Source organism: Pieris napi, chromosome 16 (assembly GCF_905475465.1).
Source record: "Pieris napi chromosome 16, ilPieNapi1.2, whole genome shotgun sequence".
Classification (NCBI taxonomy): domain Eukaryota; kingdom Metazoa; phylum Arthropoda; class Insecta; order Lepidoptera; family Pieridae; genus Pieris; species Pieris napi.
Window position 1 is genome coordinate 2,855,398 of NC_062249.1, and position 19,828 is coordinate 2,875,225.

The 19,828-nt window shown below is 33.4% G+C and overlaps 1 protein-coding gene and 1 long non-coding RNA gene across 5 annotated transcripts in view; both read left to right on the top strand.

Annotated features, from left to right (window-relative positions):
- The window catches only part of LOC125057018 (supervillin-like), a 182,527-nt gene that overhangs the window by 3,598 nt on the left and 159,101 nt on the right, over positions 1–19,828 (top strand). For 3 of the 4 annotated variants that reach the window (XM_047660428.1, XM_047660430.1, XM_047660431.1), the window contains exons 2-3: positions 11,003–11,292; positions 11,658–12,507. In XM_047660428.1, the coding sequence (XP_047516384.1) occupies positions 11,180–11,292; positions 11,658–12,507 (963 nt within the window). In that variant the 5' untranslated portion in view covers positions 11,003–11,179. Of the gene's footprint in view, positions 1–2,870; positions 3,013–11,002; positions 11,293–11,657; positions 12,508–19,828 lie in introns of those variants that run through there. The other variant, XM_047660429.1, reaches the window with a different exon arrangement.
- On the top strand, positions 17,954–18,370 carry LOC125057022. The gene is made up of 2 exons (XR_007118152.1): positions 17,954–18,109; positions 18,206–18,370. It is a non-coding gene; the product is annotated as an uncharacterized LOC125057022 (long non-coding RNA).

Here is a 19,828-nt window from a genome sequence, read left to right on the forward strand (position 1 = left end):
TATCTTCAATAAACAACTATAAATAGTATATCTAAATAAAATTTACTTTTGTTCCTCCCATACAAAACGCCAGTTTCATATGTAAGGATCTAATATTAATTATGTACCTACCTACTGTTGCTTAACTTAATACGTTTACGTGAATTAAGTACGAACGGCCTCGTGGTCTATTCAAGGAATGTCTACAGTTTGGATTTCGAGGAATACGATAAGTATTTTTCATGGTTAAAGTGTTTGATTGTAAAGCTTGATAATAATCTATTTATCGGCTTGACCGATTCTTATGAAATTTTTTATGCATATTCAGTAAGTCTGAAAATCGGCTACTATCTATCTTTCAAACCCCTAAGTGATAAGGGGTGTCCACCCCAAAAACAAATTATATTTGGAAAAGTTTTTTTTATGCTTTTTATATACGTGGCATTAAAAAATACATACAACCCTTAATTTTCAACCCTCTACGATCAATCCCTATTTTTATTATTGAAGATAGTTATTTTTATTAAACTAAAAAAAAGTTTCCTACAAATAATATACATGGCAAAACAACGTTTGCCGGTTCAGCTAGTAGATTATAATATTTTTAAGTCTTAGCACGAACCTTACAATCATATTGTCAAGTATTCGTCAACGTCGATACTAATTGAGAGTTGGCTAGTTTCCATACATTTGCAATGTTTACACGAATTCTATTCGTCCTTCTGCTTAGTCCTATGGAACATATGGAGGGCTTTTTAATTTCCTTATATATATATATATCATACATTTTTAACGTAAGGTTCTGTGCATATTTTTTTTTTTGTCCTGAGGAAAGCTGGGCAAGGTCGGGCGCTATTAGTATTGGTCACACTGTGTGAAGCCGGAAATTGGCGAGTTGCGATAATTAATTCTTCCAGGATAGACTTAATAGCTTGATTGGTGCTTATTACAGTCGCCGGTTGCATTTTTTTAAAGCAGATGGCTTAAATATCATATAACCTTCACCTTTATGACTTTAAACACCAGCTAATTGCTCTAGTGCCTCTGTATAATGCATTATTTGACCAATAATACTACATAGAGTCGAAGCAAGGCAGCTATAAAATAATTGTATGCGTTATTACTTCAATATCTTACATAGACCCCACCTATTCAAGGTCTAGGTGGCATGTCAGCTCTATGCGACCTTGTAATTTAAAGGTACGTCTCATTTCGGCAGAACAACAACTGTTTTGACTTGGAACATCAAGTATTTATTTTGTGTATAGTTTAACGGGAATTAAAAAAAAAAAACCTGAAGTTACTATAAAAAAGTTTGAAATAGTAAAACCTTTCTAGTGAAGAAGGAAATCTGTAGGTCTGAATATAATCATAAAAGTAACCTAAACTGATGAAAATGTATTTAGATGTGATGCTATGAAGACAAAACAAATATGTCCAAAATTATATGTAAAAATTATGACTAATCAAACCAGATTGTGCCCAAATTGACTCATTCTATATATTGTTCATCTTTGTATCCCACGCGCTAATGTTTCGTTGTTATATTTACTTTGATTATTTTTCCGACCCTAATGTCGGCCAATAGAATTGCACCATTCGACGTCACGTGGTACAACCTACATGGTATTATACTGAAAATTTTTTGTGAAAATTTTCTCTGGTCGTTGCTTCAAGAAAAGTATTAAGTAGTTGTTTTATTCATTATGAAATTCTTATTTGTTAACTGTACATTTCGTCTCATGGTGCAATTCTATTGGCCGACATTTGGGTCGGAAAAATAATCCCCCGATTACCACACGAGCTTCAAAATTATCGGGCATTTCCCTCAAGGTTCCCTGCAAACAAATATAGTCGTCATGACGACTATATTAATTGTTTGCAACGAACCTATCGGGAAATACCCGATAATTTTGAAGCTCTTGTGGTATTATAAGTGAATATTGTCTACTTATTAATCCTGTTACGTGTGTATGTAAACTTATTTAAGAAGCCTTCTATCATAAGGTTAATACGGAAAAGGCAACAAAAGAGTAAAGTTGATGTATCGGTTGGTTATCAACACCATTTATTTTATTTTCACTATAACTCGCGAAGGTAAAAGCATAATATAAATATGTACTGCAATAACAACACCTGGGAATTAATTTTGCTGCGTTGCTTAATAGTTAACAGGCAGTGCTTGTTTTTGAAACTTAAAGATTACATTCTTACGTGTTTATAGTATACTAGCTGATCCGGCAAACTTCGTTTTGCCATGTTTATCATTTATTATAAAAAATAGCACAACCAATATGCACACAAAATTTCATGAGAATCAGTCAAGCCGTTTCGGAGGAGTTTAACCACAAACACCGCGACACGAGAATTTTATATATTAGATACTAGCAGACCAGCCAAGCGTTGCTGTGTCTAAGGTTTTTGTTATATTACATAGTAGCTAACTATTCAAGGGAAACGGTAGGAGAACACCAGTCATGGGGGTCTTTTTTGGTGGTTATGCCATTAAATTGTAGCTTATGTGAAACCTTGGTACTTTCAACACAGCGCCATCTGTTAGAATTGTGACTGTCAAATAATAACAAATAATTTGCAATAAAAAAATATTGCGGCTATAAAATGAGATGTAAGCTATCCTATCTTTTAAGTTAGATCAAACTGCACACGGTGTGCAAATTTGATTGAAATTAGTTAAGTAGTTAAGGAGTCCATTGCGGACAAACAACGTGACGCGTAATTTATATATATTAAGATTAAGTTAAGGAAAGTAGGCGAATTCTTCCACTTTTCTCTTATCTAAAAATGGCAGATCTATCAGAGTTTACATCGAAGTGATAGCTGTGTAGAAAACCGGCTTCCGTATGACACGGACGTGTTCGGCGACTTATGGCGCGTGCATCGTGCCAGTAACGTTTTTCGCGTGCTCACAGGTGCACTAATGTTTAGTGTTTATTGTGTGTTGTGTTATAGTCAGCAGCGTTATTTTCGCGTATCGACTAAGGATCTTGTGGACTTATCTTGAAGCCCGTCACGGTATGTTTCATTTTAGTTCAGTGATAATATTATCAATGACATTTTGTGTTAACTTGATAACGTTAGAGAAAGCTAAATCAGCTTAATCAGGTAAAACAAGAAAGCCTGTAGTACGAGCTTTCGAAAAGTTTTTGTACTTCGAAATAGCGGTCCTCGCAACGGTAAATTGTGAGCGATATTGCAAAAACTGAAGTCAAAACAGGCATTGTTTTTTTTTTAATTTCTCAACGATATGACCGTTATTACAATCTAGACATGACCTTAACGTTATGAATATTAAATAGCGGACATGTTCAGTACTTAAATAGCTCGTGTCGATGAACTTGATTGTTACTTATAATAATAGTGTTATATATTGATGACAGCCAACGCGTTTACGTAAGCCGAAACCTTTTAGTGTAAAAAGACGATATTCTTCTTTTTTTACTTAATCTACTCAAGACGTAACAACATCTAGGAAAGTTGATTTTGACGTGATAACGTCTTTAAAATCGTTTTAGTCGGGTGACATGTTCAGAAACTTGTGTCACACCAAAACCTCACGAGCGCGATCGCAGGTATAACGAGAGAGAGACGGACCGATCTCCCGTCTCATCTCGAGCGCTGCCAGTCATTCCGTGAATGTATGAAGAAAAATGTATATCATAGTCGAATAAGTAAACTTGTCATTTTACACCCGAAATTTATCATCAAAAGTGTGAATAAAACGATAGATGTAATTTAAAATTTGAAAAAATTGTTATCTTCATTAATTCCTTACTTCCCAAAAACTTATATCACCAATAAGACGTTATCACGTAAACATCTCGATCGTAAACCTACTTTACAAACAACCAATATTTTTTAATAGAACAGGGAACAAACGGACAGTAAGCTCTCAATGCCAGGGGGTTCACGAGTGTGTTGCCATTAAATTGTTTCATATTGGCCCATATTCTGAAACATATTCATGTCACAATTCTGTCACTGCTAAAATTTCAATGGTGAAACTAAATTTGAGTTCGACTCGCGCCTTGCCAAATGTTTTTAAAATTGTTTCTACAGAAATACGAATGATTCGGATTGCGTTGAATCATTGAAGAAATATGAGACGTGAAGGAACATTTCTTTGTTATAGCAAATTACAGCTGTGATAAAACATTTTAATGAGTTATTTCTCCGAAACGTATCGTGTAAATTATGGTTGTTAAAGTGAAATAACATTTAATAAGGTCGATGTCATGCAAATATATGCACATAAACATCAATTCTGCAAATCAATTTGTTTTTTATACAGTTTTCTCTTCCGTCATTTGCATACGTTTTTTATGTCAGTCGTTTTTTAAGTGAACCTAGTAACTTACTGCCACTAAAATTGTAGATCTATAGACTATGAAAGATGCTCTAGAGCAGTGTTATCTCACCTTTTTTGGGCCATGCTCCTATTTAGCCTTACTAAAATTCTTATTCAACATCAACTTTTAACTTAAAAAAAAATATCGTTAACTTAAAGAAACATAAATGATACCTAGCCTCTTCTCTTCACAGGATGTGTTCTGCTTTCGATTCTGCCAATAACATCGACCCTTTTTCGCACTCCTCTACTGCTTCATTTAAAAATAATTTAAAACAACTATTTATGTATTATTCCTACCAGGATCTTCTTTATTATAGCTACTATATAGAATATAGTATGTTTGTCGTTCTCCGGATTTATTAATTTTGTGCTGTCATGTTTTGTTTTGCTTTGCTCTGTATCATATTTTTTAGTAGTGAAACTTTTTGTGGATACATCCAATGTATTTTTTTTACCTTTTTTTTATTGTAGAGAGATGTATCTGTTTTGTTTCCCAAATAAATAAATATCATATTTTTCCTTGTTAGGAAGAAATTACTAGGAAATTGTTAACTATACACAGTAAGTAAAACATATAATGAAAAACTTGAAATTCTAATTCCAAATAATTTAAATAAATTTTCTAATTCCTTCGAAATAAAATAGCACCCCTATGGCCCCTCGTTGGAAAACACTGCACTAGAGGCTCTGTTCTAACAACTTTGACCTTAGTGAGGTGTCCTATCATGACCATGCTTCGATAGTAGTCATTTTTTTTTTTTTTTTTTTTATAAAACAGGGGGCAAACGGGCAGGAGGCTCACCTGATGTTAAGTGAAACCGCCGCCCATGGACACTCTCAATGCCAGAGGGCTCGCGAGTGCGTTGCCGGCCTTTCAGGAATCGGTACGCATTAAAGTCTTCTACATAAGTTCAGTCGTGACTTGTGATTATACTATTTATATGTAATAATATTATTTGTATTGTATTTTGGAACATTGCGTTAATTGTTAAGCCAAATCTCTTCAGAAACTTGGCTTCGATTATAATGATTGCCGTTTCATTAAAAACCTATATTGGCTAAGTGCTCCAAACAGCAGACATTTATCTTATTGAGATTCAGAGATGTGTGCGTCAAGGTTGCATTTTATCACCTTTGCTATTTAACTCTACGGCGTAGAATCTTGGACGCTGACTACGTCCAAAAAACTTGAAGCGTTCTGGGTTTATCGACGTATGCTTAAAATATCTTGGACAGACCGCATTCGAAATACAACCGTGCTGGACAGAATGCAGAAGAACAAAGAAGTGCTTATGACGGTTAAGGAAAGGAAACTTGAGTATTTCACCAAGAAAAATGCGAGCTCCTTCAACTAATCATACAAGGCAAAGTGGCAGGTAGAAGGAGACCTGGCCGCAGACTCACGTCTTTGAAAAACCTTAGACAATGTTTTGGTCAAAGCACCAAGTCATTGTTTTGAAGCGCGGCATCCAAAATTGAAAGTAGCCTTAATTTGGCGATCATAATTTCGCAAGGAAATGGCACTATAAGAAGAAGCCATTGTTACTTGTAATTTTATTTTTGTTCATTTAGTCATCCACTTCATGCACGCTAAGTTTTTCTTTTTCCTTACTAGGGCTTGAAGAAATCGCTTGTTAGCGATACGACACGTTGCCTCCTTAATAACAGTGCAATAAATAAATATTAGATTGCCTCAGTATAAAAACATTTTTTTTTAAATTTTAAAATACTTCGCGATCAATGTCAGACGCGGCAACTAGTTCTTTTGCTGTGAAATTAGAAATGATATGTTTAATAATAATAACTGTAAGAAGATTAACCTAAACACTTTTAGCTAAATAGGTACGATACAATTGCAAATATAGTTTATCCAATATTGAATATTCTGAAGGAATCGATTAAAAACGTAAATACTGTATTTTAACCACGAGTCCTTGTACAGGCAAATCGTTAAAGTGAAACTGGCTTTCAATACAATCCGGTCTTTATTTACTTGCTGGGTATATAGTGACTCATTGGTTGAATGGTGAACACGCTCGATTGCAAGTCGTGAAGCTTTGAATCCCAGGTAGGAATATAAATTCCATTGCAAAATTTTAACAAGAAAATTTTAAGAGTTAAGTTAGTATTGGAAAGCCTTCGTGTCCAGATATATAATATCTCGTGATCTGGGGCTGTGAGAGATGGAATACATACCTTTGCGCACGGCTTTAGAGGTAATGGGGCCAGATCTGTCTGGGGTACTTTTATATAAAACACGTTAAACAGTTAGTGAACGACCTCTTTCAGGTTTTAACATTTTAAGGAAGTGATATTTCCTTCCTTTTTATTTATTGACATTTTATTGCGGGCATAAAATAATAAGAAAACACAGTTAAAGTAAAAATCGTCAACCTTTGTTTCATTGAAATGTCAGTATATGAAATAATTTAATTTGTGTAGGTACTTAAAATTATTCATTTTATCCTTATTCCTTTTATACCAATTTAACATTACTTCTTGGATTACATCGATCTTTTTGCTTTTTGCCTTTAATCCACTTCACTGAAGTGTTACCGAACCAATTCTTAATAGGCCGGCAACGCACTCGCGAGTCCTAATTCATTTTATACTTATTTCTTTCATACCAATTTAACGTTACTACTTGGATGATATCGATCTCTTTGCTTAAAATATTTTACTATTACTAAACATAACTTTACAAAATCCACTTCACTGAAGTATTTCCGAATTCGTAATAGGCCAGCAACGCACTCGCGAGCCCTTTGGCATTGAGTGTCCATGGCGGTATCTCTTAACATCGGGTGAACCTCCTGCCCGTTTGCCTTCTGTTATATTAAAACAATCCAAATAAAAAATATCATTGACAGGACTGAATTTATTATTTACTAAATTTGTTTAATACAGTCTAAATAAATAACGAAGGGTCAGGTTAAAAGAACCCGTAACCACCGAGCAAGCTTGGTGAATGTCATGGAAGTGGATGAAGCGAGAGAAGTATGTCAGGACCGTAGGAAGTGTAGATCCGTAGTGTTCTATCTGCCGCTTCAGAAAAAATGCGCCTGAGTAAATAAAAATAAAATAACTAGCAGATACATATTAATTTCGTGACAAAGACTATTTAGTTATTGTTTACATACATTGTTGAATAATACTCACGTGATATGCCGTATTTGTTTGCATAATATTCAATCATCGTGTTGACGATATGTTCTAGAAACGTTATTTACCCGTGAAATATATATATGCAAATATTGGAAGATTCATATCAAAATCTATTACCTAAATTTTCTCTGCATCTTCCACCGCATTTACCAAGGAGAGTGTTAAAAGAAGCTGTTCGCGCTAATACCTGCAGATGAGTTTTCACTATCGGACTTCAAGGCAGAATACAAAATACAATCCGTATCACCTCTTAGTTCCACAACTGATCGTTTCTTAAGACAGTCTTTGTCGCGCACCACCGCTATGTGGAACCAGCTGCCCACTGAAGTATTTCCTAACCAATTCCGCTTAGGGTCCTTCAAGAAAAGAGCGTACCAATTATTAAAAGGCCAGCACCGCTCTTGCGCAGATAAGACGCGCCCTTCTGCCCGTTTGCCTCCTATAACATACAAAAAATATATATTATTACCAGACCGCTCGTTTAAATAAGTTGAATGATTGTTTTTTAACTACCATATTTAACTGACTAAAACGGAATTAGTTTAAGACGTGGAGACTTATGTATGAGAGTCTACAAATTAACTTTAATATAACGAAATGGAAAGTTATTTTTGCGTCACTGTTTACGTTGAAAACTGAGTAAATATTTATTTGTCGCGTTATCGTCCTAAAGCTGTACACAGTGATTTTTAACCTCGTTTTTAAATGTGTCTTCATCTCAATACATGTGAATTTTACGTATCAAAAATGTAGTTAAAAATTAACAAGGTTTGTTTACGGATAAATCGTGCGGTTAAAATCCAAAGCAAGTTAGTGTTCTATATGGATTCTATATTAGTTGGTGGTCTATCGAAAACAAGTAATTTTTTAAATTTCGAACCTGTGATGTTCTCGAAATTAGCGCACTTTTTCCAAAAAAACTTCAGTATGGATTTTTAGATCATAATTCAAATTATACTTTGATATATATATTTACTAGCCGTTTCCCGTCCGCTTTGCTGGACGAATTAAAATAAATTTTATGTTTCATTATTTTATTTTTTTTCATATTTTTATTATTCTTCTTTTTAACTTCCCGCTAAGAAAATTGAAATATTTCGAAAATCGAGTTTTTAACAGATGTTGACGTTTAGAGGTCCTAGGAAGCCTCTTTTGTTTTTATTAGCGGGAAAAATTTTCATAAAATTAAAACAGAAATAAAAAAATGAAGGAACGTTGGAATTAAAATCGCATCGAATAGTGGTAGTTTCATGTCGATACGATCAGTGGTTTAAGCGTGAAAGAGCCTCAAACGAACACAATTTTCTTTTTATATATATAGATTAGATGAATTAAACTTGAAAACAATATTGTTCTCAGTAAGATACAATGATGTGGAAGTTGGAATCCAGTAAATCGCTACAGTAGCTTTGCCGGGAAAGCGTTATAAACATAGCATACAGCTCGCTTTCGCACAAGTAATAATACATATGTACTAGCTGTGTAATAACAAACTAGGTGTATTATTTAATTTCTGCGCTACTTACCTTAGCCGATTTTTTTAATTTATTCACGTTCAATGCCCGATCGCTATGCGGATCCATTTGGCAAGTGAAGCGCTGCAGCGCTAAATCATTGCCAATGCATTAGCCATGACGACCCGCAACAGCGCTGCATTGCTGAGCGATACGCTTATCTTTTGTAATCTACGCAGACGTGTGAATTAGGGTGTGAGAAACGTACGTGATAGAGAAAAATGTAACGCGCATTCTGTGATCTATGTCATGTCTAACAGAAAATATCAATAAATAGGAATATCCCGTAATACTTTAGTGGACTTATATAACTGTTTCATCTTTCGAACGTTTAAATAAATAGGCAAGTAGCTAACTCATATAGATTCAGCACATTCAATCGAAAGATTACAGTCAGGTATACAGTGGCAGCATATTATCTAGTATTAACATGAATATGTTAAATGTCGTCAATACACTTATCATGATTTGCGATGGATGAAAGAACATGTATTAGCATAGACTAGAGTTATCTAAGGTTATCTTATGAATAAATCACGGGATTTGTTCACTACGTGCGTATAAATACCCGGTATCTATGTGAAATGCAGAGCAGTATTGGCCTAGTGGTTTTAACGTGCGACTCTCATCCCTGAGGTCGTAGGTTCGATCCCCGGCTGTGCCATGGACTTTCTTTCTTTGTGCACATTTATCATTTGCTGGAACGGTACGGAACTGGTGAGTGAGTTTAGATTGACAAATGAAACAAATACAGAAATCTGAGGCCCAGACCTAAAAATGTTGTAACGCCAACGATTTCTTTGTATTTAACACTGTTTTTGTATCTACTTGATTTCGCTGGTCGTGTCCACATGTTATAGGGACGGCACCGCTTTTGATATTTATGTATGTATGTCAATTTTGATCATGTGTTTGTCCTAATTTTGTGGTCCAAATAAAAAATATAAAAATAAAATTAATGCATTTTTATCTATGTAAAATAGTTACATTAAAATATTTACTTTATATGTTTCGGTATAACAAGTTCGGTATAAAAAATATCTTAAAATATTCTGTTACCCGATATTGCATCGCAAATTGGCACCTGATAGGTCACGGACAACAGAAAATTGGAGTGCTGTGTTTTTTATTAAATGTATGTAACACCTGTCTGAATTAAACACTTGTTATAATATTTACTCTATGATCAGTAGACACATTTCACGAAAGTGATGTATACCCGTGCGTAATCCCATGTATTAAATTAACACAATTGTCTCAGCATGTCTCAGAAAACCAAACAATAGAACAAAGGCGAAGCCTCTTCGAGCAATCCATTCCGCGGTTGAAACTATATTGTTTTATTTAGCGATTTGTCGCCCTTACAATCGCTCCTGCGCATGATATCTGCATAGCATTTCACGCCTGTCATCTATGTTGAGTTATGCGGTCTACCGCAATCTAAATCGAATGTTGGACACCGAAAATGTAATGTTAAAATGGTGTAACTATGGGCTGTGGATTTTTTTATAATTATAAATTAAACTCCCCGACTCTTGTGGTACAGATTCTTATTTTGTACACATATTTTATTTTAAGACAATTCCTAATATGTATATATATACCTAGTTCTATTTAACACTCGCTCGAATGGTGAAGGAAAACATCGATGTAAAGTCGACGGCGTGAATCAGGCATAGGAGGTTGATCATCTACTTACCTAGTAGATTTACCAAAAAATTATCATGTAACAGATACAGAAATGTTAGGCCCAGGCTTAAAAAGGTTGTAGAGCCACTAATTTATTTTATTATAGGCATCTCGCGAGTCCCGCCACTACGCTTTGTTGCTTTTTTGTTTAAGGATAGACACGGAATTTATTTTAAAACGGAACTACTAGAAACAACTTTTGATGATAACACAGTTTACATTGTAATATTATAATTAAATAACTTGACTATACGAAGAAACTTAAACAATACTTGTTTTATTTCAGATATTGCACGCGCCTTCAATGCTACCTCCCGCCCGTAGTCTGTAACCATCACTGCCAACTATTCCGCCCTATTGCGTGCTTGATGACGCCATGCTAGATTTAATCCAGACCACTTGCAAGGAAGCCCAAGCGAAGGCATTTCAGAGCTGCTGGACCACGTGACATCGGGACGTCACAATGAGTCAGTCCCCGGACGAAGCGAGAGCGAGGATTCAAAAGTACAAGGAGGAACGAAGGAATCAGCTCATAGCGAGGACGGCCACTTTGTTTTCGGCCAATGTCACTGAAAGGTAAAATATCATCGAGTAGTTTGATCGTGTTCTATCAATGTGGTATTGCTTCCGGTCTGAATGATAGATCACGAATGCGATGTGACTTGTGGTTTGTCTATTAAAGTTTTAATGCAGTGTAACTGGTGACTTTTGGCCGGGTACACTACTTCCGATATTTCGATTAGAATTCTCTTGACTTATTTTTATATACAAAATTATAGATAAATTATGACTTGAACTACGCTCCTATGTATTCCTTGCCATTTAATAAATATTTTCTCTGTATCTTCAAAGGCTTAAGATATAATGTTAGATCAAATTTTTCTTTATAATATTTGTTGGTAAGTTATTACTGTTACTAATAGAGGTTTAATTAATTTCAGGCGCCCCAGGAAAGCAGTTCAGAAATCTCCAGAGATTGCCAGACAACTACACTCTTCCTCTGAGTTGAATCTGAACACTGCTTCAACCTCTGTGCCTATCAGAACCACTCGAACTTCCCGTCTCCGAGCTGCCGCTGCCAGTAATGTAGAGTCTTCACCGAAAAAGAATAATAGAAGTTCCTCCGTGCAGTCGCTCTTAGAAGATGATAATTCAAAATTTAAAGATAAAAAGCGACCATTGACCAACAGACGACAGAGTCATGAAAAAGAAAATATTAAAAACATTTCGACTACATCTAAAGATGGTGCTATTAGAATGAAACATTCCACTAATAAAAATATTTTAGAAAAAGACAAAAGCTATTTATTAGTATGTACTCCTAAAGGAAGAAATGTTGACGTGAAATATAATTCTAAAATAGTTACAACGACTAGTAAATTAGTGACTGACGTAGTTAGTATTAAAGAAGACGAGGGAAGCGTGGATGATGTTATCAACAATATACTTGGTGATAACACTCCAAACAGTTTAGACAAAGATAATTTTGAAGAGTTGTATAAAGATCTCGTTGAAGATTCGAATGGTGATGAGGAAGTTTTAATTGATAATAGAAAGCTCAAATATAGTAATAAAAGTAACATTCCTATAGTGAAAGATGATTTAGACGTAATTGTAAAATGTAATGGTGATGTGCCAAAAGTGAAGGAAGTGGGTTTGTTGGGAGCAGTGTGTATTCGTAAAGTAGAAAAATTTAGTGAACTGTTTCATAATTTATGTGCACCCTGTGAAGCTGATGTTTTATTTGAAGATTTACTTGTGGATAATGGGATTGACACTAAAAGTGATTCGGTAAGCTTTTTAAACATAATTAATATTATTAATACAAAACCATTAACTTGGTTATATTTCCTTCATATTAATGCAAGTTACAATTTTGCAAACTCTTAGTAGAATTCTTATACCTGATAGTACTCAACATTGGTATATGGATAAATTTTTGAATTTAAAAAAAATATATTTCGCATCTGAATGCGAATCGCTAGATTAATACGCGCTCATCACAGTCATTTATTTATAATTTAAAAGAATGAATAATACGCATATAAATTACCTAAAATCGTACATTAAACGTAATATAATTGCCTGTATTCAATACTTGAGCAGCGCCCCGCGGACGTAGTTGGAACTAAATTGAACCACGAATATGCGTACTTCAAGTTGTAGCAAACTGTAAACAATTTTTGGGAAATTTACAATATCTCTCAATAAAATCATTTTTGTCACGTGAAAAAGATATATTAGCATTTTCGATATCAGATATATAACGCTTTATATTATAAACATTAATTATTTACTTTTTAATTAGTTACGTCCTTTGTTAACCCAAAATAATTATCCAATTAGGCGAACTGTCCGAAAAGGTTATTAATTCTTGTTTATATTTCAGTATTTGTTTTTAAAAATCTTTTTCTAAGTCTAATGCAAGCTCGGATAACTTCTCAAGGTATTAGTAGATGTAAATAGACTTAATGGTTAATTGATTAGCAAAAGATATATGAATAATATAAGAATATACAGAATGTCCCAAAACAAACCCGAATAATTACTACTCAAACTTACTAAAATACTTTTTATTACTTAGCTTAAACACTAGCCTATTTGACATAAAACATAAAGAGAAAAATGTTTATCTTCATTATTTTCCTAAACATCTGAACATCACCAAAAAATTATAAATCCTAAACGACAAAAAATTGTCGAACATACGGGGATTATTCGGGTTCCTCTAAGGGTGCTCTATCTCTGGACCATCGCTTGACACTCTTTTTGGGACACCTGTATATTGCTAGTAACCTCATAATAAATCCAATACGATGACACTTTACAAAAAATCATATAAGATCACTTAATTAAATTAAGTGATCCCTTTCAAGAACCCCAAATTAATTTGAGGTTTCTAACTTAAGGTAGATTTATTTAAGTATACGTAGTAAGGAAATGTAAGAAGTATGAAATAAGTTACTAAATTTACTATAGAGAAGAAACAAAAATACACAATGAATTCGGCTCATAGTACTAAAGAAGACTCGAAATACACAGATTATATTTATGTTAAGGCACTGAGCATGAAAGAAAATCTTCTCAATTAATTACGGTGTTGGGGTAAAATTTCCAATTTATCCCTTTACTAATTAGCTAATTACACATGGGCTTTGTGGAATATAGTAAGCTGGTATTTTTTTTCGTGATTAACTCTATATAAGTGATGATAAATATTAATGCAATTTAATTTTTATTTACAATGAATTAGTCACAAGATAATAAATATATTTTTAATTTCTTAAAACCACGTTTGCGGTAAAAATAATTAATAAAAATATAAATGATGGCATTTCTCTTATTTTACCTAAGGCAAAAAGTGTGCATAGATTTCCTTACTTTAGATTTCCTTATCTATATTGTATATGAAATAATTGATAAGACCTCATATCGACCCAACTGCGCTTAACCAGGTCAAGAGTGACGCGTATATGGACATGTCATGAAATTGCATGTAAATTATCGACTCTTCATATCACTACCAGATACGGCAATGCCATTTATGGTTAAAGCTGTGTGGAAACTAGTCTTGTAAATAAATATTGTATATTTATTGTTTGCGAGTTTTTTCTCACTGGCTTTTAAGTTTTAATTATATTACACCGTATTTCTTAAAAGGCCGGCAACGCACTCGCGAGCCCTCTGGCATTGTGTTCATGGGCGGCGGTACAACTTAACTGTTCCCCCTGTTCCCCTACCCCCTGTTCTATAATACAAAATTGGATTGGATATGACGAGCTCAAAGACGTATAGACCAGTGCAGATAGCCTTTAAAATAAATAAAAAGTGAAAAAAATTACAGTAGGATGAAACCCATTAGAAAAGCAGGGGAATATGATCAAAATGAAAGGAAAAATAAATTACGGTCGATCTGAGGTCGGGAAGGGGTAGGGGGGGAGTTTTAAGGGTAAAAAACGGTTTATCTCGATTTCCGGCAAAACTACAAGTCCTATCGAAGAAAGTTAAATGGTAAAGTTGGAGGTAATAAAAAGATCTAAAACTTTTGTATTCACACATTTTTCACATAACCTCAAAATTTATGTGAAAAATTCAAAAAACCAAGTTTTTGGTTTTTTATTTTTATCTTTAACAAAAATATTTTTTTTTTAACGAAATTTGGTGAAAACTTACCTTTCTATGTCCCAAATACACTGTAATTTATTTGATTAAAAATATTTATTTGTTCACCTTATTTTGAATTTATATCGAAAAAACACCCTAATTTTCAATCGAAAATTCTGACGTCAAAATTTCAGCTTTTTTCAAAAAGTTGGTGTGCTTTCAGTTCGTTGAAATCTCTTCTTTCCTATGGTAAAAAAATATATATATATATTACCATAGTAAATCTTCTCAGAAAACGCAAAAAATCGTATGCAGTAACGCCCAAACCTGTCATCCCCTTCCCTACTTCTCTATGAATCTTCTTTAAATTATAATCAGATGCCTATTTATTACTATTTTAAGATAACTTATATATACCTGAGTGACCTTAAAAAAAATTTAGCCTTTAGATAGGCTAAAATTTTCGTATTTCATAGAGAAGTAAGGAAGGGTATGACAGGTCTGGGCGTTACTGCATACGATTTTTTGCGTTTTCTGAGAAGATTTACTATGGTAATATATATATTTTTTTTTACCATAGGAAAGAAGAGATTTCAACGAACTGAAAGCACACCAACTTTTTGAAAAAAGCTGAAATTTTGACGTCAGAATTTTCGATTGAAAATTAGGGTGTTTTTTCGATATTAATTCAAAATAAGGTGAACAAATAAATATTTTTAATCAAATAAATTACAGTGTATTTGGGACATAGAAAGGTAAGTTTTCACCAAATTTCGTTAAAAAAAAATTATTTTTGTTAAAGATAAAAATAAAAAACCAAAAACTTGGTTTTTTGAATTTTTCACATAAATTTTGAGGTTATGTGAAAAATGTGTGAATACAAAAGTTTTAGATCTTTTTATTACCTCCAACTTTACCATTTAACTTTCTTCGATAGGACTTGTAGTTTTGCCGGAAATCGAGATAAACCGTTTTTTACCCTTAAAACTCCCCCCCTACCCCTTCCCGACCTCAGATCGACCGTAATTTATTTTTCCTTTCATTTTGATCATATTCCCCTGCTTTTCTAATGGGTTTCATCCTACTATAATTTTTTTAGGTTTCAAAAATTATCGGCACTGGTCTAGTAATGAATTTTGACATTAGGAATGACTTAGGAAGATAAATGAATAGACGTTCGTTACTCAGTGTAATGAAGAGTAAGTCTGTAAAAGTCATTTAAATATCAAATAATGAAGCAAAATTTATGTTATTGTATGGCGAAGCCGAGTGACGCTGAGGTCCCGGTAGAATGAGAAAGGGGCGATTCGTGGGGTTCTAATATAGTTGTACCCGAGGTGATGGTATAGCCCAGCTGGTTCTCTGAAAGGCCTGGAATGGTTCCAGCCCAAATAACTTCTTTGCACGTTGGTAGTATGGGAGATTACGCATCTGTATGTATATCATGTACGCCTCGAAGGAAGTAGAGAAAGGGGGTAGTGTCGAGGAATATGCTTAAAAGGAGTATTAAGAATATCCATAGCTAAATCACCTGCATCATGGGCACACTCACATACACACACTCACGTATATACCCTCACTTTCACACCATCACAGAACACGGCCGAATTAGGTATTACTTAGTTAAATGTATTTAATAATTTCCTAAATGAACCTTATTGTTTATATTATGTATTACATTTTTATATATCTTTAGTATAATTATTTTTTGTTAAAAATAATGTAGGATTACGAAATAAATAAATATTATATCAAGGCGTAAATTTTTTGAAATTATTTCCAAATAATTCAGTACCTATGTATATGGTTAAATGGTAGCCAAGAAACGTTACATTCTCATAAATAAGTTTGATATTGGGTTTGGCCATATGCTACCACCATATATGCAGTTGCAGGTTTTCTTCGAAAGTTGATTGAATTATTCCGTTTTGTGTCGAAAACAAATATGCGTAACCTGCTAAAAGAAAAGTTATTGAATATTATATTTATTATATTATTAATTTATAATTATATAGGTCGCCTTTACTGATAATCTTTAGAGTACATTTTTGTTAATTGTTGATTAATAAACATTAGAATTGCGTAATATGAGACACTATTACCGCTTTGAAATGAAATTGTAAACAATTTTATCATTGAAGTTCGATTTTTACAATTCTCATGATGGCGTATTTTATTCTCATATGGCCTATATGATATACAGAAGTCAAATCTTACAGATTCCGGGCCACTTGGACGAAGGAATGGTCATATAAAGTTTGTAACCAAAAAAAACATAATAAAAAACAAAATATTTTTAGTTGTTTTTTATATCAAGAAAATTTCTTAATAAATTTCTCTTGTTTCCTTCCGCGTCTGAAAAAGCCTCCATTTTAATCCAAATTATTGGATTGGCTAAGGTGAAAGCGTAGACATCGATTTATAACTTTGTTTTGTCAAGTTGCATAACGAATTTAATTATTGATTTTACCGCATATCTCGCAAAATATTTTATCATCGCGTGATTGATTGAAAGTGCATTGTACATTGGTAAATTACTACGCGAATATTGGCAATATTACAAAAGAATGATGTATGGCCTTTTTTGTTTCGCCTCTTTTGTTTAATTTGGATGAATAATGTGGTAAGGTATTCAATCAATGTCACAATTGAAGTATTGATCTGGCCTCTATGTATTAAAGTTACATAAGAAGTACAGGGGGCCTACCATGAACTTTCTTAAAACAATCCAGTTGAGATGCAGTTGAGTTTAGGTACCTAAAGTCAATCGCATTTTTTCGTACCATGACCGCCTATAAGCTGAATCGTATTAGCATCGCAAGACCGAATGAAAGAACGATAATTTTGTTTGTGGTTTCTATGTAAGTTTAGAAATTTAACTGTCAAACTTACTTCGACAGATGTTTCTAAAAAATTAATAAAATATAAAATTATTTTAAATAATTCATCAATTATAATAAGCTATTATGTCTTAATATATATTAAATACAAAACTATTATTTTGATATATTTTAAATTTAAAGTTTTCTGGTGCTGTGCAGTTGACACTTATTATTTTTAAACGTTTCCTTCAAATTTTGATAGGAGCTTTCAATATATTTGGTGTTTACAAAATTTCGGTTTCATAAATATAGTTTTACAAATTGTTTAACTTATAAAATAATATTATGGGGTAAGTATTGTTCAAAAATTGGTTTATTAAAAATAAATATCTATATCGAAGTGAATTGCTGATATTAAACTCTTTGCATAAGATATTACAATCAACCTATTACTCGAAAATCATCAAGTAAATAATGATAAAAATTGATTCCTTAATATTTTACAAATTCAATTTATACGTTAACTAATTCATATAATATAAATAATTCTATTGTCTTTACAGCTTAAACCTGACAAACTCGCTGAATTGAGAGAAGAAAATATATAAATGAATATATGTTTATATCCAATTGAACATTGCCTGATTCAAGACAAGACAAGACAAGATTTTTCTATCTTGATGGAGTCATCCTAACTAAATAAATACTGTTATTGTAATACTTTCAAATGGCTTATTATTTACACATTATAAATTTGAGAAACACCTCTGTTTTTTTAAAGAAAAAGCAGAGGAGAATAATACAATTCATGAACATAATGAGGAAAAATTTAACTATAATAAATATCTACTAGTGATATGGCATTATTATTTATTGTAAATATGATATATTGGGGAATTATGTTTTTGTTAGACATGCCTAAATAATTAATTAAAATATTATTGAACCATGTGCAATTATTTGTAGGTACACTGAAATCTTCAATGAGTCAAAGTAGTTAATCTATAATAAATTATAAAATCAATATCTTCGAAGTCGGTAGAAGGGCATTGCCGTCTTGTTTCTCATCTCCGTCGATATTTTAATAATTTATTTATTATCACACTCTCTAAACTCAAAATACCCCAAAATATAAAAATTATATTTTTTTTCATATGTTAGCCATAGTAGATAAATCTTATTATTTTAACTTTATTAACAAGTTTTAATACAAATATTGAATTTTATAGGTTCTAAACTATTATTTGGACATTTCGATACAAAAAAGTTGAACAAAAAGTAACTTTTTTAGAATCGCTTATTCTGTCATAGTTGGAAGGCGCAACTGTCAAATTTCGGTTCAGCCGAGCGGTCATGGTACGGATTTTCATACAAATTGAACGAACGAAATCTGATAATCGCTAAGGTCACGTGGGAACATAAACTGTCTCGTTTTTTCGATGTCATGGTACGAATTAGCGATGCAACTCAGTTGTAGGTTGTCAATAGGCTCGCAATAAGAGCTCATGGTAGGCCCCCTGATGAGTATTGACTCTCGCCGCTGTGGACCAATGGCTATTGGGCTCAAGTACCTACGACCTCACATGGAATACTGCTCACATCCCTGGGCTGGTGCTCCCAAATACCAGCTTCTTCCTTTTGACCAAATTCAGGGAATGGCTTGTCGAATTGTCAAACTCCAATGTATTACTGATCGGCTTGATTCTCTTTCTACGCAGAGACATTGCGTCTCTTTGCGTTTTCTAAAAAGTGTACGTGTGTTCTGAAGAATTGTTTGGGTCGATCCTCCTGCCTCGTTTCAACACCGTACGAGCCGTATCAATTCAAAATTCCATCACCTTAATGGCTGAAAGTCTTCCACAGTCCGTTTCACAAGGCATTTTCTTTTGCGAACTAGCGAACTGTGGAATCGACTCCCGGTAGGGGTCTTCCCTGACAGATATGACCTCCAAATATTCAAAGTTGTACTCCTCCCTCGAAGGCCGGCAACGCATCCACTAAAATGGATGTCCATGGGCTGCGATGACTGCCCTTTTTAGACGTCCCGTCGACTAGTTACCCCCCTCCCCACCCTTTATATATAAAAAGACCCAAAAATCATATTGTGCCATTCCTATTAAAAAACTGATTAATTTATGCAATAATTTATTATTATATATATTTTGCTGATCCAAATAGGGTAGTAG